The sequence below is a fragment of the Martes martes genome (assembly GCF_963455335.1).
Source record: "Martes martes genome assembly, chromosome: 16".
In the NCBI taxonomy this organism is placed as follows: Eukaryota; Metazoa; Chordata; class Mammalia; order Carnivora; family Mustelidae; genus Martes; species Martes martes.
Genome location: NC_137904.1, coordinates 35,656,486 through 35,683,407, shown reverse-complemented (window position 1 = coordinate 35,683,407; position 26,922 = coordinate 35,656,486). Strand labels below are relative to the sequence as shown.

The 26,922-nt window shown below is 36.5% G+C and overlaps 1 protein-coding gene across 2 annotated transcripts in view; it reads left to right on the top strand.

Moving 5' to 3' along the window:
- STXBP4 (syntaxin binding protein 4) overlaps positions 1-26,922 on the top strand; it is a 161,622-nt gene that overhangs the window by 71,673 nt on the left and 63,027 nt on the right. For both annotated transcript variants that reach the window (XM_080825320.1, XM_080825321.1), the window contains 4 exons: positions 15,932-16,108; positions 23,388-23,504; positions 24,004-24,053; positions 26,322-26,455. In XM_080825320.1, the coding sequence (XP_080681446.1) occupies positions 15,932-16,108; positions 23,388-23,504; positions 24,004-24,053; positions 26,322-26,455 (478 nt within the window). The remainder of the gene's footprint in view (positions 1-15,931; positions 16,109-23,387; positions 23,505-24,003; positions 24,054-26,321; positions 26,456-26,922) is intronic.

The following is a 26,922-nucleotide window of genomic DNA, read 5'->3' as shown; positions in this document are numbered from 1 at the left end:
GATGTAATAAGATTTGCAGTTGAAAAAAATAGATTCATATACCCAAATGTTTCAAACATATTTAAAAATTTTCTACTAACTGAATACCAAAATGTTTGTCTTTTAATATTTGCATCCATAAGGATAAAACTATTCCTTGTTTTTCTAAAAGACTTCATCTTTCAAGCAAAACCATTTCAAAAGTGCATCTTTTCAAATTAAGTATATCACTAATTCTTAATACCATTACTATCCAATTCATAGTAGTGTGTACATTGAAAGCAACTCTAAATTTCAGTATCAACTTAGCATACCTCCAGTTTTTCTTAGTTTTTGTAACTAATATATATAACTATAATTAACACCTGCATATTGGTTTATGGTAGAAAAATGTGTAAAATCATTATTATTGATGTATATTATTGAAAGTTTAAATATCAGTATAAATTGTTATACTTGTTCAGCTTCACAAATAAGGTTTCCCTTTTCTTAGAGCTTTAAATTTAGCTCATTCATGTGCAGTGTGTTAGTGACTTTTTGTCTTTGATTATTGAATGTTAGGCAAGCATTCCTTCTGTTTTAAGAAAATTTTGATTTGAAATTGAAAGTGCAGTAAATCTTTGTAAAACTCTTCCCACAACTTGGGGCGCTTGGGTGGCTCAGTCGTTAGGTGTCTGCCTTCCTCTTGGGTTGTGATCCCAGAGTCCTGGGATCGAGCCCCACAACGGGCTCTCTGCCCGGCGGGAGGCCTGCTTCTCCCTCTCCCACTCCCCTTGCTTGTGTTCCCTCTCTCGCTATGTCTCTCTCTGTCAAATAAATAAAGTCTTTAAAAAAAATTTTTTCCCCCACAACTCAGCCAAGGAGCATTAGCAAAGAACACAGGATCATTAAATTCACTGTCTTCTAAACTTAGTAAAGAGCCATAGAATTTGCACATATGTACTACAAGTTGTTAACTGTATCCATGATATTTTTAGCACAGTCAGCTTCAAAAAGCTTTGCACAGATATTTTCCACATGTATGGTACAGTGGAATGAAGCAACAGGACAGTCTCTTGTTTGAAAATGTCAATAAATTTGAATTTTTGATCCAACATAGCTGGAGCACCGTCCATTATGATAAACAGTTTTACTCATTATGCAGGTGAAATTCTTCTTCGAAAGGTGTTAAAGTTAAAAATATCTAGACCAAAGCTTGGTGGTTTTTGTCATAAATTTGGAAGTCCTTTAAGATAATACATGCATGACGCTTGAATTGGGTAGTGTCTCCTGAAGAAAGGTACTTGTAATTTTCTAAGTTTTGAATCAATGGATTATTGATGCTGTTAGAAAATTCTTGTATTTTGGGGGCGCCTGGGTGGCTCAGTGAGTTAAAGCCTCTGCCTTCGGCTCAGGTCATGATCCCAGGGTCCTGGGATCGAGCCCCGCATCGGGCTCTCTGCTCAGCAGGGAGCCTGCTTCCCTTCCTCTCTCTCTGCCTGCCTCTCTCCTTACTTGTGATCTCTATCTGTCAAATAAATAAATTAAAAAAAAAAAAAAAAAAACAGCCTTACTCTTAAAAAAAAAAAAAAAAGAAAAGAAAGTTCTTGTATTTTGTTTTTTGGGTTTTTTTTTGTTTTTTGTTTTTTTTAAAGATTTTATTTATTTATTTGTCAGAGAGATAGAGTACAGGCAGGCAGAGGCAGAGGGAGAAGCAGGCCCCCTGTGGAACAAGAAGCCCGATGTGGGACTCGATCCCAGGACGCTGGGATCATGACCTGAGCCGAAGGCAGCCGCTCAACCGACTGAGCCACCCAGGCACCCCTAAAGTTCTTGTATTTTGTAGGCATTTGTTTTGTGACATAATTGAAGATCTTCCATTTTTGGTAAAATATCTCCTCTAGTCTTTTATCATAAATGAAATTACAATCTTGATCTAAAAATAGTTTACTCTTTTGTGCAACAATCCAAGCCATTTTATAGCTAGCCAAAGTTACAAATGTTGAACATTTTACTTCTGATTTCAGGTGACAGATTTCATTGGTTCTTGTTTGACTATTAAGAGAAACCTTCTTAACAGATTTACCATGTAAATGCAAAAATGTCTCTTAAAATTGTTCACTCTTTATATATTTAAAAATTTTCGTCATGACAGCTTTATAGATTGCAATTACATTTATCATGAAATTTGCAACATACTTTCTTCTAGTCTCTATTGTCCTGATTATGTTACTAGTTAATTATCTGTATTTTGCACCAGAAATATGTCTTCAATTTAAATATACATTTTTCCATATCTGGTGTTTTAAATAGAAAAAATAATTATATTCCAATAAAAATAAGCATTTCAATTTAAATACAAATCATAATTTACATTAACTATTACTGTAATTCATGTTGTTGCATAAAATATTCAGATAAGCCCACTATTACATTGTTGCATTAAAATTTTTAAATTAATTCATTGGGAGTAACCAGATCAGTTTATGTATACTACTCAAATGATTTGCATACCTATCGAACACTACAGTTCAACAACAATATCTTAAATGATGCAGTGATTAAAGTGAAACAGTTCTATCAAAACAACAAAGTTTTGTATAATAAAAAAAACATTTTTTACTTAATATTTTTAAATTTAAGTGCAAACTGAAATTAAATTTAAAATTCAGTTGACTAGTTGTACTTCAAGGGCTCAGTAGCCACCTATAGCTGGTGGCTACCACAGTGGGCAGTGCAAATCTAGAATTCTGTGTTCTTGCTACTCTAAATGTGGTCCAGGACTAGCAGTGTCAGTAACACCTGGAACTTGGAAATGCAGAGTCTCACATGCCTCCACAGACCTACTGAATTACAGTCCATATCTAACAAGTCCTCAGGTGATTTGTATACACCTGAAAATTTGAGGAGCATTCGTCCGGGTAATAAGCAATGGAGGGTTTAACCCAGTAGTAGCAGTAGAAATCCACCAACAAGGTCTGTAGGAAAGATGCCGTGAGGGTAAAGGCAACCAGACTTAACCATGATAGAAGGTATAGTAATAGAGCAGTCAAGGCTTTGTACTGAGGCTGTGATGAATTCGCGGTATTTATAATATTATTTAATGCATCCAGTTTAGTAAAAATAATTTAAAATATATGTATGTGTTTGTCTGTACAAACACATGCATACATACTGGCATGACTGCACCTTTCAGAAATGCACACTTGCAATAAAAAATACCCAAAATCAGCCCTAAAACTCTTCTTTATTTAAATATATTGACTATGAACACCATTCAGCTTTTCTTATGTACACAGAATATTATTCCATTTAAGAAGATTTCAGCGATACAGATGAATTGTTAATGAAAGAGTTTCTATGCTTTGTTGAAATTGCTAAAATTCTAACTTCTCAAGAATTAGTTACTTTTTTCACAGTTAGCAAAAAAAGTCTTTAAAAACTACAAAGAGAGGGATGCCTGGGTTGCTCGGTTGAGCAGCTGCCTTCGGCTCAGGTCGTGATCCTCAGCGTCCTGGGATCGAGTCCCACATCCGGCTCCTTGCTCGACAGGGAGCGTGCTTCTCCCTCTGCCTCCATCTGCCAGTGCTCACTCGCTCTCCCTCTCTCTCTCTCTCTGACAAATAAATAAATAAAATCTTTAAAAAAAAAAATTACAAATAGAGAATGTGTAGAACTCTTCTCTTAAAAACTTTTAAAAACCAGAAACTTGATGGCAAAGTTTCTTTCCCTTTTCTTGGTAACCTTTTGAAGGCCTTAACATGAAGTCAGCTCAGTGCTAATAATTACACCATGTAAATCCTTTAAATACATAGGTAACCTGATTATTAAAACACGGCTAGATTGATTTTCAATTTGTTTTACAATGATGCTTACCAGTTGCCTCCAAAGGGAGGAGAGAACGCAATTTGATATCCTTTGTTCACTCATTTATAAACTTTTAATTGAATTATTGTGAGACAGTGGCCTGATCCTAAAAACAGAATAATCTCCCCCTTTTGAAGGTCCATTAGCTATTATAAATTATGGAAATTAATTTACCTTTTTTATTGGCCCAAAAAGAAAGCAGTGAAGAACTGAAAGAGAGGGAGAGGGAGGAAAAAAATGAGTGAAAAGGAAAGGACAAACTATGCAGAGATCCTTTCTCACTGGAAGGATCCAGTACATTGCTTTTTTTAAGCCAGGGCTGACTACTAGAATACTTAACTGTTCTGTAAGGAATTGGTTGCACTGTTCTCTAAAATCTCAGTATTTTGGGTGAGTTTTCATGCTTTACAGAATAACCCTACCTTACTGTCTAAAATCACAAGCCACAATTTCCCATGAAATTAGACTTCTCATTTTTTTTTTCTTCAAGTTCTAACAACTTTTAACAGGCACAGGCCGTTCTTCTAACAACTTACTTTGATCAACAACTTTCTAAGATGTACTCTCACACCAGAGTTGTCTCAGGTTCCTTTCAGCAGTGTGTTATGACCTAAGGCAGCTGTGAACTGGTGAACAGTCCAAAGCCAAAGTATTCGGCTTGCCTGAACGAGCCTTTGCCCTAAAGAAACCATGGGAAATTGCTCATTTGGCAGCTTCTTTAGGTTCAGATAAGCTCAGTTGCAGTCGGCCTCACCTGTGCAAAGGTTGGGTTGAACGCTTGACGAGAGCATGAAGTCCTGAGGCAGCCACGTAAGGTCAGCTCAGCACAGGAGTCTCTGGACAGTTGAGGTTGAACATGAACTTAGTCACAGCCAGTGCCCCTGGCATGTGAGCTGTCTTGGTTGATGGATGAAGCAACAAAGGAAACTAACAACAGATTAAATATATCTCTAAAGGGAACAGCGATACTATGCAATTACTAAAGAGGTATTCATGTTTTCACACTTTGAGAAATTGTGTTCCTTTGTGTATTTATTAAAGAAACAGTAAAGCCTCTAATGTTGAGAAGTGGTATCCATCCCCACACCCTTTTTATTTTTCTTTTGGTGACCTGAACTTTTTATAGTATTTCAGTATAGCCCTAGTAGATATTCTAAGATGCTGTCTCATCTTTAGAAAGGAAAGGAGAAAATACATCTATTTGATGTGTCAGTCTTTTCTGTTCTAAAAGGGTACTATAGTAAAATTATTCCTGTTTCCATTTCAGATGGTCACTTGTGACCTCAAAATGTCAACTTTTGTTTTCTGTTAAAAATCATCTTTACAAGCATCCCTCATGCTCCTCTTTTATAGCCACAGCCACCTCCTCCTGTCCTCCCTCCGCTAACGCCTTGCAACCAGTAATCTGTTCTCTATCTCTATAATTTTGTCATTTCAAGAATGTTATGTAAATGTGATCGTACAGTGTGTCACTTTTGGGCATTGGCTTTTTTCACTCAGCATAATTCCCTTGGGACATATCCAGCTTGTTGCATGCATCTATAGGTCTTTCTTTTTTATTGCCAAGTGCTTATAAAACTGGTAAAGTCTGGGGGCACCTGGGTGGCTCAGTCAGTTAAGCATCTGCCTTCAGCTCAGGTCATGATCCCGGGGTCCTGGGATGGAGCCCGGCATCGGGCTCCTTGCTCAGCGGGGAATCTGTCTCTCCCTCGGCTTCTCTCTCTCTCCCTCTCTCTCTCTTTCTGTCAAATAAATAAATAAAATTTTTTAAAAAATTGGTAAGATCTGATTGTTTTGTGGATTGCATCAATGAAGTTTCCTGATTGTGATATTTTATTATAGTCATGCAAATTACAACCACTGGAGGAGGCTTATTGAAGCATACGGGGAACCCCTCTGTATTATTTCTTACAACTGTGTGTAATCTACAATTATCTTTAAATGATTTTTTTAAAGCCCCAAAAGAGTCTTTTTAAGAAAATAAATTAAAAATCTCTTACCATGATAGGCAGCAATCTGAGTGGAGAAACTTACTTTAAAGAAAAAAACTCAGTCGAATTTCTTTCTCAACGTTAATTCCTTTTTTGTGAAGCAAAACATGACCCATGTATTTTCCAACATTAGACTTTGCCCAAGAAACTGCCTGAGTTAAAGACAGCTTGCTTGGAAAAGGAACACAAGAGCAGCCCGGTTGGCATCCTTGTTTGCCCAGACACCAGCCATCTCCAGTGATTCACTGGACGTGAATGTGGCATTCTCATCAAGCATTGGCAAAGATGTCTCTTTCAGAATCCCTGTTCTCAAATAGTTTTCTTTTTTCATGTAGAAAAGGCCTTAACCATTTTAAGAAAATCTGAGCAGTAATTTTGTGATCCTGTTGATAGTACAGAACCCATTTGAATGGTGTCAGATCAACTAGAATCACAGAATTTTCCAAGTCTCAGGAATTTGGAAGGGAAGTGATCTTATTCTTCACAGAAACCTTCCAGTTCATTTGATGACCGTATTTTCTGTAGCTTTTTGGCTCAGTTAGAACTGATGTTGGGGTTCTGGGTTCCCTGCTGTGAGCCACTTATTTTCTGGCTGTTCAGGGACCAATTCAACGCTCTGTCATCAATTGTTCCACGCACGCCTGGTAGCGACTTACAAGGGAGACTTGGCAAAGAAATCTAAGACACATTTATTAAATGCGCTTTTCTATGGATGCACTGGGAAAGCCAGATGTACTCTTGATGAGGAACTTTCATTCCAGTGAGAAGAAAGTAAAATAGAGCAAAACCACCCTCACTTCCTAGAAAGCATTGCAGAATAGGTGCCCTTTCGCTGGTGAGTTGTCAGAGGCATGTTTGTCTGCCCGTGTAGGCATTTCTCCCTGTAATTTTTCTTACTTAAAAAAAAAAAAAGAAGAAGTACAAATCTCTAAAATTTCATTAGTTGCTAAGAGAGTGCCTTTCAGGGTGTGTTTTAAACATTTATGTAGAGGCCAAACATTTTCTGTTTCTTGATGTGAGAGCAGTATATATTAATTTGCTGACAAACTAGTAAATTTTACCCAAGGAGGAAGTAGTGATAAGGCAGTTGACACTCTGAAACTCTTATCTTGGCGGTTCACTATGTGAGAAACGCTTTTGGTAGTCTTACTTCAATATGGGACTTTTGACATTGGGTTAAGTGATTTATTCACAAACTATTTTAGAATTAAAAACAAGACTTCTCTAGTTGTATCTCACCCTACATAAATAAATCACCCTATTTAAAAATACTGTACTTTGATTTACTGTCATCCATATTAGATACCAAGGTCTGTCTGTGACCATGAGTTTCAAATCAAATGGTGAATTCCATCATAATTCTTTAATATTGAAGGTAGCTGATTTCCTGATCTGATGGCTAGTGACATTCTGCCACTCCTGACCATATGGCCTTCATGTTATCCTGTATCCCCTCCTACTCCCTTTGGTTCTTCACTTCTCGTATAGTCTTAATAATTACCCCTTTTCCCAATAGATCTCCTTACATTGTAGGTAGTAACCTACTTTCTACCAAATCTGTTGCAAATATGTTCCCCTATATATAAATTGCCTTTCTGATTTTTTCAAAGATTTTTTTTAATACAGGTGTTTTTGTGTTGTCAGATCTTTTTCTTTCTGCTTTCTCCTTTTTAATAATTTTTTAAAAGTCCATTGCGTGCCAGATTTCAGATCCATATTAACCTAGTTTTCAACTGCCCTGCCCTCGTGTCTGTCTGTATTTAACCCATTTATGAAATTATTTTGTTTGGTATAAAGTATGAGATGAGGGGCTACACTTTATACTTTTGTTTTCCCAAATAATTTGTTGTTGCAACTACTCATTTTGGGGCTATTTTTTTTTAAAGATTTTATTTATTTATTTGACAGACAGATCACAAGTAGGCAGAGAGGCAGGCAGAGAGAGAAGGGAGGAAGCAGGCTCCCTGCTGAGCAGAGAGCCCGATGCGGGGCTCGATCCCAGGACGCTGGGATCATGACCTGAGCTGAAGGCAGCGGCTTTAACCCACTGAGCCACCCAGGCGCCCCGGGGCTATTTTTTTTTTTAAAGACTTTATTTTTTTTGTTTATTTGACAGAGAAAGATCACAAGTAGGCAGAGAGGCAGACAGAGAGAGAGAAACAGCCCCCCCCCCCCCCAAGCAAAGAGCCCGATGCCAGGACCTGAGATCATTGTTTGGGGCTATTTTATCTTTCATTTGCTTTGTCAATAAATATTTATTGGGTGAATGAGTGTTTTATCTAACCCTTTGGCCAGTACCAACTATTGAATAACTTTATTTATGCCTTAAATCTTTGAGCCATGTCCCACCCTGTTTCTTTCTTTCTTGTTATTACTGTTGTTTTTCAAAATCTGCATACCAGTTCTCACTGAATTCTTTTTCTTCCAAATGAACTTAAGAATATTATTACCATGCTGTCTAGATTAGAACTTAGAACTCTTGGTCATGTGATTCCAATGAATTAAAACTCTGAAAGTTAAATTGAAAGGAATATATTTGTTTGCAGCCATCTCTCTCTTAAACCCCAAGCTTCAAATAAATTCTAGATGTTTGATAGCTGAAAAGTAGCCTTTGAGCTGTAGCAAGTTACAGTAAGCAGAGTTTACATTCTGATCAGGAAAGGAAGTTTGCAGTAGTGTAAATGTTTCCTTGAGCACCTTTGTAATCAGAATTGGAGAAGTAGGAAAATAGTTTTTTCTTTTATGTCAACCTTCACTAAACCAGTTAAGTGCTTGTTTAGGGTTAAATGCATTTAACTGGATTTGAACTAATTAATATTTATATTGTGAACAAGTTGCATGGTAAAATTTATCAGATAGGTGTACCTGCGTATCTGTCTTTGATTAGGGACTTCTGTTTATAGACAGAGATTGAAAATTGTTTCTTTGGTTTACTTTGATGTTCAGAGTCAGAGCTCAATTTTGCACCTTTTGGAGAAAGAGGCAGGTGCAGGTAGAGAAGCTGACAGCTCTTGGGAGGGTTAATTAGAGCTAATTATAATTTGATTGACCTGCTTTTCCTCCAAAAAGCTTTAACCAAATCTTCCTTTGCAAAATGAGGATTTTGCTTTTTCAGACAAACTGAAGAAAATCTTTATTTCCTGGATTTACAAATGTCTATCATTTAACACACTTTACAAAGAAGTGTCACCATATAATTCATAGAAGCAGGAATGTGGGGGGTGGGAAAGGATGTTCACGATTATATAGTCCTTGAGAGCATATATTATATTAGCTTGCGATGAAAAACTGTACTTTGTAGGGAAATACAAACTAGTGTACATAATTATCTATGTAATGAAAAAAACAAGAAATAACAATTGTCAAACACAGTGAAGTGTAACTGTCCCTCGTCCCACATAGTTTTAATATAACCTCATTTGCTTGATAAATACTATGAAAGGATTTTTAAATTTATATATAAAGAGAATATAATGAAATGATTTACTTTTCATTAAGTCCTTTTCATAGCATAGTTTATGGTTGTTATTGTAATTATTCAGATGAAATAGTTCTACTAATAGTCTTATAAAATTGAAACATTTTATGAACTTTTCTATGAAAGCTTCTTTCCTAATAAAATTCTCTAAGGCGGTTACTATGTATGCAAAACAAAGTTGTCATTTTTACCGTCAGTCCAGTTATATCTCATTTTCATGGTAAGTGGAGCACCTATGTTCATATTACATAGGGTTTTACTCTCAGTTTGTGTTCTAATTTGGGCAGTCAAGATTCTTTGGCTTTAGAAAGTTAGGCAGTAAAATACTTAACATTTTAATGACAGTTCAAGATAGGAGTAGGAGATACTAAGCATGTGATTAATTACAGACAACAGATATTATAAAAGATAAAAGTAGGAAAAAATCATTGTAAGCTGAAGTAGTCTGGCTGCTCAGAGAAGGTAAAATCTGAAGTAGATTTGAATGATAGACAAGAACCAAATGAAGAGAAAAGGGTAAAGTGGAGGGAACAATGTGCTGGAAAGTGTCCTCAAAGCAGGAGAGTTCAGTGTAAGGAAATTTGGTAAGTCATGTAATTACATGGTAATCATGTAAGAGGGTGCTAAAGCTCGGATGATAGATTTGGAACAAGTAGTGGAAAGCCTTGAAGTATGGATATTGAGGATGTTACCTAAGGTTATCTTAGGTTAGTTACCTGAGCAGTATTTTAGGAAAATTGGTCCTTCAGAAGCATGCAAATACGTGAGAGTGAAAAACACAATAGGCAGGGTGATCATTTATGTGATTTTTCATAGTACCTAACATTGAGGTGATGAGAACAGAAATCAGTAATGTGGTGGCAAGAATGCAGATTAAGGAGTGGCTACAAATCCATCATAAATGAAGACTTCACAGTGCTTAATAAGTGGTTAGGCTTGAAGGTGGGATGGTGGGCTGGATGTATGCATGGAGGAAGAGCAAAGAAAGAGAGAGGAGAGAGCACATTTCAGAGGCCCATAGAAACTTCCATGAATTCATTTTCTTCCCCCAAGTGCATCCATGCTTACAGAATGAATTGTGGATTCATTCGTGAATACCTGCAAATTACTTTGAGATGATCCATTGGGAGAAATAGTATACACATTTTAATAAATCTGATATACAAGTTAAGGAACCTATACATAACTTGCTTTTAAACACTTCTCCTTCAACAGCCTTCTTCCTGCAATAACCCTTAATCTTTTCTCACAAGCTGTAGTAGGACCAGGACCAACAAGATTTCTCCAGTGAGTGAATGTCGGAAGCTGATAAGAGAAGTATTCTTTCGGGCTTGGTAGCTTAAGTTACATTATACCAAGACATATATCTCTTTGCAGTCTCTTTTTTTCTCCAGTTGGCCATTGACATTTTGAAAGATTTACTGATTAGCTTGAAAATTACAGAATTTTGAAGGTTACTGATATGGATGTACTAGCCTAATTACAAACGTGCAACTGCTGTTAATGCTTTTTCCTTCTACTTTAGGGAGCCGTTACAACTCATAACTAGAGAAGAGAAGGTTTTACATAATTGTTGCTAACATTAAAAAGACCTGTGCACATTATGTTATTATGTTCCCAAAAACTTCTCTAAAGTTCAATAACTGGTATTACTAATTGATTGCCTCAGGAAAGCCCTTAATAAATTGTCTAGTCTAACTCTCTAATCACATAGGTGATTATGTATATCTTTCAAAAGCAGTAAAGCAGAACTGTACCAAGAACTGTAATTGTTTCTTTAACCTTCCTGTGAGAGTTATTTTGATACTATAAAGTAGGCATTGTTATTTCCCATTGTACAACTGAACAAACTGAGTTTCTTAGAGCATTAGAGAATTACACAGCCAGGAAAAAAAAAAAATCACAGATCAAAGATTCTGACCTAGGTATAGCTCATTCTAACAGGCATGTTTTCTCTTCTATGTCATGTTCCTCGTGGGGAAGAAATGCTGTATGTGGAAAAACACACAGCACATTGTCTTTTGTCTGAGCTTATACTGCCCTTTGTGTGAGTTGATAATACCCTTTGTCTCCTTTGTCAAAGGAGTGTTTGGTGTGATCTTTCCCGAAGATTCATTGTGAAATTGTAAGGTGGAAAATCCTCATTTTACAATGAGACAGTATGAGTTGGAGGTATTTCCTCAGTGTCACACACACACACACAAAAAAAAAGCCAAGTCAGAGATTGGACTTCATAACTCAAGATTCCCTTCCAGTCCCCATGCTCATTCTGCTCAGTATTAAAAAACATAATGCTTGTGTTGATTTTTCTGATTGCTGTTGCCTCTTGGTTTCTCTTTTATTTCCTAACTTTCTAAGCTGAATTAATATCTACCTAATACAAAATAATTCAGTGAACTGGCTGCAGCATCTACCCCAATGGGATTTAGGGCTCATAGCGAGGTACTCAGAAAATTCTGGCTCAATTGTTACTGGCATGGGAGGCTTTACAGTAATTTATTAGAAGACGACCTGGGAGGAAAAGGAAAAAATAGATTTATGTGATCCTGCTTTGCTAAATACAGCACACTGCTGCTATCTCTTTTTTTTACTGCTTCCTCTAAAAGTCATCATTTCAATGCACTAATCTTTTAAACAGCCATTCAGTGGGAATTGGGCTAGAACTTTGCTAAGGGGTCACATTTACCAACCTGACAGTTATACATTGACAAAAGAAATAGCATGAATTTATTCAGCATCAAAACCTCTGCATCTTTTACCACCCAACTGCATTTCACACTGTATTACCATCAGTGAACTATCGTGGCTATATAAATTCCATCCAGATTCTTCATTTAATTAACTAGCATTCTTTGAACAAAAATAAAAGTGCTGTTTTTATAGAGGAATAAAAGCTGCTTGAAGTGAGTGTGAAGGAGACAAATCATCAAATTAGTTATTATTCATTGCAGCTATGGAGAATTCTCTGCCCCTCCTCTTTCTCTTCAGCGGTAGTATATTTTTTTCCTAGCTTGATTGAATGGAGAATGGGGAGCGGTGTAGCAGCCTCGAAGATATTTTAGCGTATTGTCATGTCCACATCCTAAGCTCCTGTAGGGTTGGGCTGATATTGTCATCTATGAGTGTTGTTGTTCTTTTTTTAATCATTTTCTGAATTTGAACAGACAGTATGGCTTTGTAGCCAAGAGCATGAACTTTGAGAGTGCACTGCCTGAGTTCACATCCCAGTCCAGCCACTTTTTAGGTCTGTGATTCTGAGCAACTTCCTTGACCTTTCTGTGCTTTAGTTTTCCACCTATTAAATGAGTATAAGAATAGACGTGCCTCCTACAGGAGTGTATGGATCCACTGAGCTGGTCTGTGTAAAACATACAAAGTAGCACTGGCATCCATTTCCATCCTGTATGCACAGCCACAGCCTGATGTGGGTTAATCAAGCAGTAACACTCGTGACGTGGTCACCTGGCCTGAACCAAACGATGTGGCTTGGTAAATGTTCTTCTGTTTCCCCAGGTATTTCTTCCTAACAGTACCCTTTGATGAGAAGACCACTGGGTTTAAAGATAAGGAAATCAAGTTCTTTGGGTTTTTTGCTGTTGTTTGATCTAAGTATAGTTGACACGCAATGTTACCTCCATTTCAGGTGTACAGCCTAGTGATTCAACAACTACAGTTATGCCATGCTCACCACAAGTGTAGTTACTGTCTGTTACCAGGCAACACTGGTGTGATACCATTAATTCTGTTCCCCATGCTGTACCTTTTGTTCCTGGGACTAAAATCAAGCCCTTTGAATCAGGTGTAGGAGGCCGTTGGTCAGCTGTACCTCTCCGTCCTGAACCCTGCTGTCAGGTTTAGCTTTCTAAAGCACTCTGATCTCAAATCAATTTCTGCTCAAAAGTTCTTATGATTTACCTGATACAAGCCCTTTTGCCGGTCATGCCATTTCTACCAAAGCCTGGCTCTTTCCCTGTCTCTCCTCAGCCTTTTTTTTCCCCATTGTTCTCCCAGGAAGCACCTACTCCAGTCAAAATCGATCTAGTACCATTTCTCAAATGTATCCCTTCTTGTCTTCTCTTCCTTTGTTCACATTGTTCTTTTTGTCTATCATGCCCTACTCTGTTCTTCCACTTACGTAAGGCGTACTTAATGTTCTGAACGGAACCAGGAAAAGGAAAGTATCCTTCATCCCCTTTGTATGTTTGTTTTAATCACATAATATGATTATCTAGATGCACTAGCTGCTAAGTAAATGTTGTTAGTGATGACGAAGTCTTCTGTTAGCTGTATTTTCAAACTACATTTAGAATCTAACCACATTATACCATCTCCAACACTGTCACCCTTGTTCAAGCCATAGTTTTTATACCTGTCCCCTTCTCCCTGCTGCACCTTGGCCCACCTGCAGCTCTCTCTCAACCCAACAGCAAAACTAATCCACTTATAATTTAAGTCAGATCCTAATCATTTCTCTGCTCCAAACCCTCCAGTAACTTCCCATCTCACCCTGAGTAAAACCAAAGTTTTTATGATGGCCTACAAAGCCTCTTAAGATGGGCCATTTCACCCCAGCCTCATCCCTGCCCTCACTCCTTGTGTCCTACGAGTCCCTTCTGCCTGTCTCTTACCACTCTCAACTTCATGCCACACTGGCTTCCTTACTCTTCTCTAAAGATGCAACAAACAATTCCATCTCAGGGCCTTTGCACAAACTATTCCCTTTGCCCCAAAAAAAGCTTCTTGGGAAACCTTCATGGCTCCATGCTTCGTTCGGGTCTCTGATTACATATAATCTCAGTGAGATCTTCACTGATAATCCCTAATTTACTGTATATCTCCCCAAACTATAATGTAAATTCAAGTCTGGGAAGGGCACGAGGGAGGACTTTTTGTCTATTTTGATAGACAAAAAAGTACTATTTTGATAGTACTTGCTATGTGTCAGGTTCTATTTCAGTACCTGAAACAGAACCTGACACATAGCAAGTACTTAATAAACATTTATTGAATGTATGAGTGAAAAATTGACCCTTAAAAATATGTCCATGTTCTAACTCTCCCTTCATTTCAAATGCATTTAGACTCAAAAGCGGGCATCCTATAATAGCTCCAAGAAAATTAAAATAGCCATACTTGAATATTAACCATGGCGATTGGAGCAGAAAGTTTCATTGTAGAAAAATGAGATTTCTCCATCAAGTAAAGGAAAAGAAATGGTTTATAGTATAATAACTGCCATGCTAAATTATATTGGTGTCCATGGGGAGGGGACTGTCGTTGACCTAACACCAAAGCACATTTTGAGGGAGCAAGTATTTTTGGTCACCCCATCTTCTTCCTAAGGTAGAGAGTGTAGCTAGTATATAGTTTTATTTTGTTTTATTTGTTTCATCATTTAGTAGCAAAGTAAAATGGTGAAAAGAGCACTAATGTTGGAGTTCGGCAGACCTAGATTTAAACTCTGGCACTGCTTTGTGTCCTTGGACAGGATATGTAACCTCTCTGAGCCTCTGTTTAATTATGTATAAAATGGTTTTTAATAATGACTCTCTCTGGGGCACCTGGGTGGCTCAGTGGGTTAAAGCCTCTGCCTTCGGCTCAGGTCATGATCCCAGGGTCCTGGGATCGAGCCCCACATCGGGCTCTCTGCTCCGCGGGGAGCCTGCTTCCCTTCCTCTCTCTCTGCCTGCCTCTCTGCCTACTTGTGATCTCTGTCTGTCAAATAAATGAATAAAATCTTTAAAAAAAAAAAATAATGACTCTCTCTGATATTATTCTAAAGGTTAAATGAGAAAAGACACATGAATCATCTAAGACATAATATATCTAATAAATTGTGAGCATTGTACCCTATAGAAATAACAAGATGTTTTGCTACTGAATTCCACCTTTTGGCTTTTTTTTTTTTTTTTTTTTTTTGAGAGAGAGAGAGAGAGGAGGGTTGCAAAATGGTGCTTTCGTTAAAGCATGGGGACAGGACCCGTGGGCAGAAAGAGCTTCTGCCCCAGGGTTGTGAGGGGTATCTGATTATATACTTGGGAGTTGGGGGAGGTAAGGAAAAAGGAGGTTTCAAAAGGATTTTCATGTGTCTTAACTCACAGGATACCAGAGGCCTTACCATTGTAAATCATAAGCGGGGTGTAACAGTTAGACTGATGTCTAGAAATAAGCTTTGGATCCTGGGCTTGGACCACAAGGAAGTCCACAACACCACAGATCTCTCAGCTATTTTTGAAGCTGCAAGACTCTTCCTAGAGCATCAGCACTACCGTGTACCGGAGTTCTGTAGAAGCCTACTCTTTGTATCTGTTGAACCTGTTCTTAATTCTGTTCTCCCAATACCCTTCTACTTCCCTTATTTCCAAAATGTTATGCTAGGTGTGTGAAGTTGGGGATTCCATACTGAAAACTATCCAAGAAATTGAGAGAGGAAAAGTAAGATCAGGCATTTGCTCTACATAATAAAATAAGGTGAATACTAAGTTTTAAATTGAGATGTGAGGAGCACGTATCTATTGATTGAGTTTGGGAATTATAACTTCCAGAGGAAGTAAAAGATTTTGTTCCACCTGTTTTGCCAAACTGTTTTTAAACATGGCATTTTTTTTTTCAACGGCCTGAATTTTGAAATCCTCAGGAAGCCAAAGCTGTGGTTGAAGAAACCAGAGCCCTGAGAAGTCGGATCCACCTTGCCGAGGCTGCACAGCGCCAGGCACACGGGATGGAAATGGACTACGAAGAAGTGATCCATCTGTTAGAGGCCGAGATCACAGATCTAAAGGCTCAGCTTGCTGATTATTCGGACCAAAATAAAGTAAGCAAAACCGTCCTCTCTCTTAGTTACCATGGTTTCCTTGCCGTTGTCATGTACCCTGTTTTCATTTCCTTTTCATCTGCACTTCTAAACTAGGTCAGTGTTTGTCTTCTATTATTCAATGATAGGATGGTGTGTCCTGATGGGATGGGGGCGGGGAGCTCATGTGAAGGTTGTGAGAGTCCCTTTATCTGCATAGCTTGGGGTTGGAAAAGCATGTGCCCCAAATTGATTTGGGTCATTGGTCAACATTGTACAGCCCAGGCATTAAGTCCTGGAACTATTTAACATCTAATTGATTACATTGTTTTTTCCCCTTTTGTTCCTAAACTTGCTAATTTGCCTGGTGGGGATGAGAGGAGGAGAGTCTGGGGATGGGTTTTTCTCTTTGATTAGAGCACTCGAGGAAGTGTGAATGTTAAATAATTTTTGCCCAGGGCCCAAGATAATTAACAGAAAGAAACTGAGTTTGAATTTAATAGGCTCCAATTTCAATAGCAAAATACCAAATGCCGTTCAGAAAGCAATCTGATCTTTTTTTAATGTGAATTTTTTCAGTTTGTGATTTTTTTTATAACATAATACATACTATATTCATTGAAAGGTCTTCAGAAACTATAATAGATATTTATTTCACCAAGATAGAAAATTAAGTAAATTAAAATCTATGTTTTATAACTTTTAACGAGTTCACTTAGAATAGGTATTTATATCTCTAATCCAGTAAACTTTCAAGAAAACTTAAAGCGAATTTGAATACTTCATGTTTCTTTATATGAATATAAAACAGTTAAATACCTTAAATATACCAAGTGGAAATGAAACCACTTTTAGAAAAGTAAAATACGGGAGAAAATCTGAAATTTTCTTTGGTCAGCTCTATGAGTCACTATTACATTTCTCACATCTGCCCATTTAAACCAATTCCAAAAGACAGCTGATTTTCTTGTCACTCTTTGATAATACACAAGGCCAAGAGAAAATCATATTACTTGAAAAGGCAGCTATACTCAAAAATATTACATATATTTATTATTTTTGGCCCAGTGTTTATGTTCTGAAATCAGACATACATGCTTATTTCATGTGAGTAACTTTAACATGATGCTGAAAATACTGGGAATTATCAAAATATCAAAAGTACTGTTTCTTTGCTGTGCAAAAGCTTTTTATCTTGATGAAGTCCCAAAAGTTCATTTTTGCTTTCATTTCCCTTGCCTTTAGAGATGTGTCTTGAAGTTGCTGCAATATTGGGATGAGTACTGGGTGTTATACATAACTAATGAATCGTTGAACACTTTAAAAAAAATTTTTTAATTAAATTAATGAAATTCCAAAAAAAAATTAAAAACACATTTAAGAAGTACTGTTTTATAAAACTATGTACTTTTGGAGGGATAATCAACAGTCTTTAAAAATACTTTCTAGGTAATATTCAAAGAGTTCTCATGAATTTATTCTTTTTTTTTTTTTTAAAACACAGATTATTTCCAATTCTCTGTCCCAGCTCCTGGCTGAAACACATTTTTGTCCTAAGTTGTCTGGCAATATAATTAATTCAGGTTTTCTCTTTTTCAGCATAATGGGGTCTCATGCCATTCCTCGTAACAGGATTCTAAGCTAAGCCCTTAATTTACCTCTGAAAAAAAAAATCTTTTATTTTCCTTTTCTTTTTTTTTTTTTTAAAGATTTTATTTATTTATTTGTCAGAGAGAGAGAGAGAGAGCACAAGCAGGGGGAACTGCAGTCAGAGGGAGAAGTAGGCTTTCCATTGAGCAGGAGACCAATGTGGTCCTGGGATCATGACCTGAGCCAAAGGCAGATGCTTGACTGACTGAGCCACCCAGGCATCTCTGTTTGTTTATTTTCCAAAGAGAAAATGATAGTTGAGAGCATCTCAACATTTCCCAAACTCAGTGCCAGTGGAGAAAGAGAAGGAATCGTGTTTTGTTTTGTTTTTTAATTATTTGGGGTTGCTTTAAGAGACATGGACCAAGATATTACAGAACTCAGATTCAAAGATTCATTTTTAAGACACAGGTTCTTCTTTGTAACAGTGTTTTTATTTTTCACTGTAAGTTTTCCCTTATCTCATCTCTATACTTACTTAATGACCTTTTTTGTTTTTGTTTTTTCTGTTTACCTCCAGCTTAGGAAGTAAAACATTGCCAATACCTTTGAAGATCCAGTGTCCCTCCCCAGTTGGTATTCCCCTCCCTCACCCTCAGAAGTAACCGCTTTTCTAGATTTAGTATTAACCACTTTCTCGGTAATTTTACCACGTATCTTTATATCTCTTAACAATAAATGTTGTTGAGTCTTGCCTGTTCATCAACTTTATATAAATAGAAATGTTCTACATGTATTCTTCCTACTTGCTTTCTTCACTCACCCTCTTATTTTCACAATTCATCCATTTGAAATTTATAGCCAGTTCGTGTATTTTCATCACTTTTTTTTTTTCATCACATTTTTGTACTCCCTTAAATGGATATACTCCAGTTATCTTGGTCCATTCTGTATTTGATGAACAGTCCGATTGTTTCTGTTTTCATTATTATGAACGACGCTGCTAAAAATATTTTTGTACATACATCGTGCTCCGCATGTGTAACAGTTTGTCTTGGGTTCATATCTTCGAGTGGAACTACTAGGTTGAACGATGACCAATGAACTTTACTGGGTAATGCCTAATTGCGTCTAAAAGCTTTCAAACCAATTTTTACTGCCACCTGTAATGAATGAGAGATACCGTTCACCCCATACCCTTGCCGACACTTTGTTTTCATTTCCTTGTAATTTATATCAATCTGGGTAGGTGTGATAAGGAGATCTCATTGTGGTTTAATTTGGATTTCCCTGATAACTAATGACTTGGAGCCACTGGCGTGCTGGGACCAGCTGGCCCTGGCTCACGGTCGGCGATTGTGGGCATCTCTTCTTGATGGCATATTGAGCGCTATCAGATCGGTAGCTTGAAATCAGCCAGGAAAGAGGTATTTACATCCCCAGATGCTGTACACCAGGGCTTTTCCCCCTGGCCCAGGTAGCCAGTTGAGCATATGTTTATATACTTGTTAGGCATTTGTATTTCTTTGTGAAATGCCTCTTCATTACTTTCAACCATTTTTTTCCATTGGGTTATTCTTTTTGTATTAATATGTAGTGATTGTACATATATGTTCCAGTTCCTAACCCTATTTTAAGTTATATGTTATTGAAGGCTTTTTTCAGATTTATGGCTTGCCTTTCCCCCAATGGTAAGATAAACATTGGTTTTCATATAGTTGAACTTATCAGTGCTTTCCCTCCTGTCTTTTTAGAAGGTCTTCCATTCCCAAAGATATCCTTTCATATTTGCCTCTCAAAGTTTTAAAGTTTTGGGGGCATCTGGGTGGCTCAGTCAGTTAAGTGTCTGCCTTCAGCTCAGGTCATGATCTCAGGGTCAGAGGATTGAGCCCTTTGTCAGCTCTCTGCTCAGTGAGTGGGGAGTCTGCTCCTCCCTCTGCCCCTCCCAGTCCCCCACTCATGCACATGCTCTCTCTGTCTCTCTCTCTCTCAGATAAATAAAGAAAATATTTTAAAAAATAAAAGTTTTAAAGCTTTGATCCTTCTGCCATTAGTTTTGTGGCATTATGTGTGGGTGGGGATCCATTTTATTCTGACTTGATTCTAAAAGAATGAACTATCCCAGCACCATTTATTCAAGTCTCTTGTTTCCTGATTGATCTGCAAATCAGCTCTGTCCCATATCAAGATTTCATGTGTGTCTATCTTACTGAGGACCCTTTGTTGTCTTTCATTGGTTTATTTGTATGTTATTGTGCCAATAATCCACTGTGTTGGTTACAATATCTTTTATAGTAAGTCTTGATTATCTGATCACCCTATCTAGTTCTTTTTCTTTAAAAGTATGTTGGCCCGGTGCCTGGGTGGCTCAGTGGGTTAAAGCCTCTCTGCCTTCCGCTCCGGTCATGATCCCAGGGTTCTGGGATCGAGCCCCGCATTGGGCTCTCTACTTGGCAGGGAGCCTCTTTACCCCTCTCTCTGTCTCTGCCTGCCTCTCTGCCTACTTGTAATCTCTGTCAAATAAATAAATAAAATCTTTAAAAATAAATAAATAAATAAATAAAAGTATGTTGGCTACATGACCCTTTGATCTCTTACATGTATTTTAGACTTGGCTTATAAATTCAAAGGGAAAAAAAATAAACTATTGGAACTTTTACTGAAAGTGCATTAAATATATAGATTAATTGGGGAAAATTTACATATTTATGATTGAGTCTTTATTAATAAACACCAGTGAGGCACAGAAAGGTTAATTGCATTGTGACCAGAGAATCTAGTCTATAGCGTACTAACTCTAAAATTTGTTGATGGCTGCTTCACAGTTTACTATGTGACCAGTGTTCACACATTTCAAAGTGAGCTTGAAAGGAATTCTGCAGTTTTTTGATGTATCATTTTCTATAGTCTACTAGATCAGGGTCATTAACTGTGGAGTTCAGTTCTTCTCTAATCATTTTAATTTCCTTGTCAGAGAAATGCATTAAAATCTCCGTTTTTTTAAAAATTTATATATTTTGAAGTAATATTTTTAGCAACAGACAAGCTTAGAATTACATTATCATCCTTTATGGAATGTTGTGACTCTTCAATTTAGCAATCTTTTTCCCCCCTAATATTTATTTTTGATTGATATTAAAATAGTTACAGCAGCTTTCTTTTGGTATTTACCTGTATGTGTTTTCCTTTCTTTTACTTCTAATTTTGCAGTGTCCTTATGTTTCAATTGTGTGTGTGTGGAAAACAACATATATCTGAATTTTTTCCTCATCTTACTAATTTTTGACCTTTAGTTAAAAAAATCTTTCCAGGGGCGCCTGGGTGGCTCAGTGGGTTAAAGCCTCTGCCTTCGGCTCAGGTCATGATCCCGGGGTCCTGGGATCGAGCCCCACATCAGGTTCTCTGCTCGGCGGGGAGCCTGCATCTCCTCTCTCTCTGCCTGCCTCTTTGCCTGCTTGTGATCTCTCTCCCTAAGAAAAAAAAAAAATCTTAAAAAAAAAAAATCTTTCCATTTATACTCTTTTATTTGCTAATGAACTTGACTTCATTTCTACCCTCTTTTAATTTATGCATTTTATGTGTCCTGAGTTTTTTTTTAATTATTTTTTTAGTTGTCATCTGTTACCTGTTTGTTTGTTTTTTAATTGGTTCAGATTTCTCCTGTTTTCCCAGTTCCCATCCCATTTATTTCCTTCCACTAGGCTAGAAGGTATGCACTCCATTTCTAAGTTTTAATGATTATCTTAGAAATTTTAACATTCTGTGTTAACGCAAACTATAAAACTAATCACTAGCTTTCACCTTTTTCTAAATATTATGAGCACTTTAAAACATAAATCCTAGCATCCCTTCCTACTTAATTTCTATTTTTGTCAGCATTTTAGTTCTTTCTTGACTTTTAACACCATAAATTAGACACTATTACAGTTCATTTTGAGTCGTCAACCTTTATTTAAATAGATGCCCATGATTACCATTTTTTATGTTCAGCATTCTTTTTTGCATCTCAGACCTTATTGCTAAAATTATTCCCTTCCTGAAATACATGTTTTAGAAATGTGTTTAATGAGGATCTATTGGTAACAAATTCTCTTCAGTTTTGTTGGTCTGAAAACATCTTTATTGAACTCTTGCTCTTGAAATACATTTTTGCTACATTTAAAGTAAGTTGGCATTTAATTTCTTTCAGTGTTTTTATTCCATGATTGCGGTATCAGCAGTCAATCTGTTATTTGTTTGCAGTCCGTTGTTTCTTTCTAGATGATTTTCAAATCTTTTTATCTTCAGTATTCAGCAGTTTGACTATGAGTCATGTATTGATTTATTTTTATTTATGTTGTTTGAGATTCACTGAGCTTCCTGGTCTGAGGAACAGTGTCTTTTGTTATTTCTGGAAAAACCCCAAATTATACTGAGCAGTTTCTCCTTCATTCTTTCTGAACCCTCATGTGTAATTCAGATGGGGAGTATGCGAGATCTTCATCTAGTTATATTCTCCTTGCTTCTTCTCCTTCTTTTATATTTTCCATTTTTATTTTTCTGGTGCATTATGAGAACCTTCTTTGGCTCTGCCTTCCAGTTTACCCATTCTCTTTTCAACTATATCTAATTGAATATTAAACCCATAAATGATCTTTTAATTTAGATTATATTTTTATTTTTAAGAATCATTATTTTATGTCCAATGGATCTATTTTTATAGTTTCTTTCCCCTTTGTTATGTTTTAAATTCCTCCATATTTTTTAAGACATTAAACATTTTAGTCTGTATCTGATCATTACAGTATCTGTTGTCTTTATGTGTCTGTAATTTATTTCCTTCAGCTGGCTTTTATTCATGGTAGCTTACCTCCTGAGGTCATGATCTTTTGACACATTATATGTACACATTCTTTGGGATCTGAGTTTAGAAAATATCCCTCCACGGAAGTTTTGTGTTTGCTTCTACCAGTCTGGGACTGTTTTAAACTAAAATTTAAGCTTACAAATTTACAGGATACATGGGTAATACAGATTATGACCTCAAACCTTCATGAGTGGTGGCTTGTGATTAGAAGTTACAGGGGAGACTTTTTTTAACCCACTTGGCAGAACCAAAATCAAAATCATATATTTACTTCTATAAGGTTTGTTTCTTTCCAATTCACCCATTAAAATTCTCTCATTTGCCATCTGTGCCTAACGATGTACCCTCAGAACAAATTATGCTGCACTGCATGCTTACTCTAATGACTGAGTTCACCCAGCATTGTTGTTGTTTGTCTTCATGGAATTCCTTTACTGTCCATGGGATTCCTTTACTTCCTTGCCAGCTCAGCTTTACATTGGACATATTATGTTAAATATATATGTATATCTTCAGCAATTTTCGTTGTACCACACTGGTAGCAATTTCTGTCAGCAGCTGGCAAGCCATATTGTAAAAAACAAAACAAAACAAAAAACTGATAAACTTAATTTAAATGTATTTTACTGTAAGAATCAACAAAGTCATCTACAGCTTATCTCATAAAATTTGCAGCATCCCTGTGCAGTTTAACTTCTAAATATGCAATTAGTTAAATGTCTCCCCAGATCAGAAGATAAATACAGTGAGAGAAAATAAATAATATGGTAATGTTGGTATCAGTTAGTAAAAACTGAAAATAGGAGCCACTGATGTAAAAATCAAAGAAATGAGTAAAACCTTCTTTTTAATACCTCTGTCCAGGAAAGTGTTCAGGAGTTAAAAAAGAGAATTACAGTACTCGACTGCCAATTGCGAAAATCAGAAATGGCTCGAAAAACTTTTGAGGCATCCACTGAAAAGCTTCTTCATTTTGTAGAGGTAAATTTTCCCATTACATTACTTTATGTCCATTTTTAGGATATCTGTAGATGACTGACATATAGACAAGTGTCCTAGTGTTTGGTGGCTATTGAAACATTCTCTGCCCCAAAATAATGATGCTAACCTATAGTCAGTTTTAAAATTGCATAGATAATGAAAAGGCCAGCTAACCAATAGATTGTTAAGAGAAATAATCGAGATAGTTTAACATGATCCGAAATATACACTAGTTTTAATGAACACTTTCTCAAAACTCTTAATACTATGTAAACGTTATTTGATAAAAATTTACCCTATAAAGAAATGTTTCCATAGTTATTACGTATCCGAGTAGAGGTCTGTGTCAATGTAATTGATTTTTCCCCCATGTAATAGAAACACCTTTTAATCAATGGGGAGTGGAAGAGGGGGGAGGTTATAAATATTAGTTAAATAAGAAAAGACATCCTAAAAATACCAAACTTAAAATCTCCTTTACTGTCTTGTTTGTCTCTAGACCATTCAAGAATTATTTTCGGATAATACTTCTCCTTTACCAAATTTAAGGTAAGAATATTTAAGTGTTTTCTGTAGAGTATGATTACGTTTTTCATTTGGTAATTGTGATTAAAATACTAAAATCTCTTAAATAATCTTAAGATGTGACAAAACTCCTACTGGATGCTGTTTTTTCATGTTTTGTGGAAATAGATACAAGGACATGTTGTTTTGACCCCATCTCTGTAAAAGAAATTCCTGGGGGGATTTAGCCAGTCATTATAACCTAGAACTTGAAAATTGAGGTAGGAATCACCTATATTGTTTTTGTCAGGAATTCTGTAAAAATGGGATTACCTTGAAGTTCTGTAAGCATCCTGTGTATGAATAAAAATTACTTGAAAGGTCAGTCTCAAGCCAGCAGATCAGTTGTTATGGCAAATAGAATTTTATAAAACATGTTCATACAATCACTTTCTTTCATTATCAACGTTCAGTAGACACAAATAAAAGGAATACATTTGGAGGATACACCTTGGTTTTGTTATTATTCACAGTTTGTTTCCAATTTAAAGTTTCTTACTAAGAGCTACAAACTTACTAATAAGATTTATGTATTTCAAAATGCAAGTTTATGGTCATTTTGATACATAATGAAAGATAGACAAAAGAAAGTTTCCTGTTTATACATTTTCAAAGCAGTTTTTTCCCTCATCTTATAATAGCTGCCACTAGCAATGTATTTCTACTTGTAGCAATACAGGCTTGCAGAAACAGGAAAACTCTGCCCTTCGCTATAAAAACAGCAGTTTGATAAATGAAGTTGATTGGGCACCTGGGTGGCTCAGTGGGTTAAAGCCTCTGCCTTCGGCTCAGGTCATGATTCCAGGATCCTGGGATCGAGCCCTGCATCGGACTCTGCTCTGCAGGGAGCCTGCTTTCCTTCCTCTCTCTCTGCCTGCCTCTCTACCTACTAAATAAAATCTTTAAAATAAATAAATAAATAAATAAATAAATGAAGTTGAATCATTGTGTTCTTATTATATTTTAGGGTTTCACATGGCATTTTTTTTTTTACTTTTAGAAGAATGTCTATGGTAGTATACTTTTAAAAATATTTTATTACTGAAATATAGTTGACATACAATGTATATTAGTTTCAGGTGTACAACATAGTAATTTGATTATTCCATATGTTATGCGATAATAGTACATTTTTTAATTTGTTTTATTGTAATGCCTTATTCTAATGAAAAATCTGACATTTTATTGCTATCCATGCTGCTAATGATGTAAGATAATTATGTGAATTTCATGATAATTATTTTCAATGAGAATTTAAAATACTTAGCAAGCAGATTCCCCTTGTGTGGTTATGTATATCCCCCATCCCAAGCATCAAGGTCTCATGCCCTTGAATAATATTTCAAAAGTTTTGGCATTCAATATGAAGGTTAAAAATGACTATTTAAAAGCCAGAGCCTGGGCGCCTGGGTAGCTCAGGGAGTTAAAGCCTCTGCCTTGGGCTCAGGTCAGGATTCCAGGGTCCTGGGATCGAGCCCCACATCAGGCTCTCTGCTCAGCAGGGAGCCTGCTTCCTCCTCTCTCTCTCTCTGCCTGCTTCTCTGCCTACTTGTGATCTCTGTCTGTCAAATAAATAAATAAATAAATCTTTAAAAGCCAGAGCCTACCCTTGCCTTAAACTGGTTCAAGAAAAAAGGGTAACCTTAAAAAACAACATTAAGCAAATTTTCACCACATCTGGGAAACTTAAACTCTAGAAAAATATGGTTCAGTCTTTTTTTTTTTTTTAAAGATTTTATGTATTTCTTTTAGAGAGAGAGAGCATGAACAGGGGGAGCAGCAGGGCAGAGGTAGAAGCAGGCTACCCACTGAGCAGGGAGCCCCATGTGGGTCTTGATCCCAGGACCCCGAGATCATGACCTGAGCCAAAGGCAGATGCTTAACCTAACCAACTGAACCCCAGGCACCCCATGACTCTTTCTTTTTAATATACTCTATTTTCTGTTTAATGCTTCATTTGAATTTTTACAAAACTAAAGACTACATCATGTTAGCATAACATAAGCACTCACAAAATAAGCCCAACAAATGATTTATTCTTCCTTATTATGAGGTCAATCTAATTCTTTAAATATGTCTTTGCTACATAATAAAGAACTGAAAACAAATGTTTTGTGATTACTTCATTTTCTGGCTGTAAGAATACACTGTTCCCAGAAGTATAAATATTTTTATACATAAGAATTTAGATTAAGTCAAAATAGATGTTATTTATTGAATGATAAGTTCAACTTTATGTTACTGCCCTCACAGTGAAAGAAGAGCCATGTTAGCTTCTCAGACTTCTCTTACACCACTGGGAAGGAATGGACGTAACATCCCAGCAACGCTGGCTCTTGAATCTAAGGAACTCGTTAAATCTGTTCGGGCCATACTTGACATGGATTGTAAGTTTTCTGCAATTTTTCACTTTTTTTTTTTTTTAGTAATTTATTTAACAGAACAAAAAGGAATTCTAAGCTTGACAGTTTAATTTTGTTAAATGTGTTGGTTTTCCTACAGTAAAATTAATAGCTAATTGATAAGAAAAACAATCTTAATACACTAATTGTAGGGGGAGAATATTTACTTTATTTAAAGTGCCTGAAATGGCTTCTAAGAGAAGAAAGCTGATTACCTCTACTTCCATCCAAAGTCTTTTTGAAATGGGAGAGTAAACAGAAAAATAAATCCATGGCAGTGGAAACCTGAAAGGTTAGAACCCACATTGAGGAATTTTTGAATAATATGCAACAGATAGGATAAAATTGAAGGTACAGCCCAGCTGAGCAAAAGACCCCAAAACACAATAAAGATGAACAACAAAACTGCTGAAACAGTGAGTTAAGTAGAACCATGAAAAAACTTCCAGGAT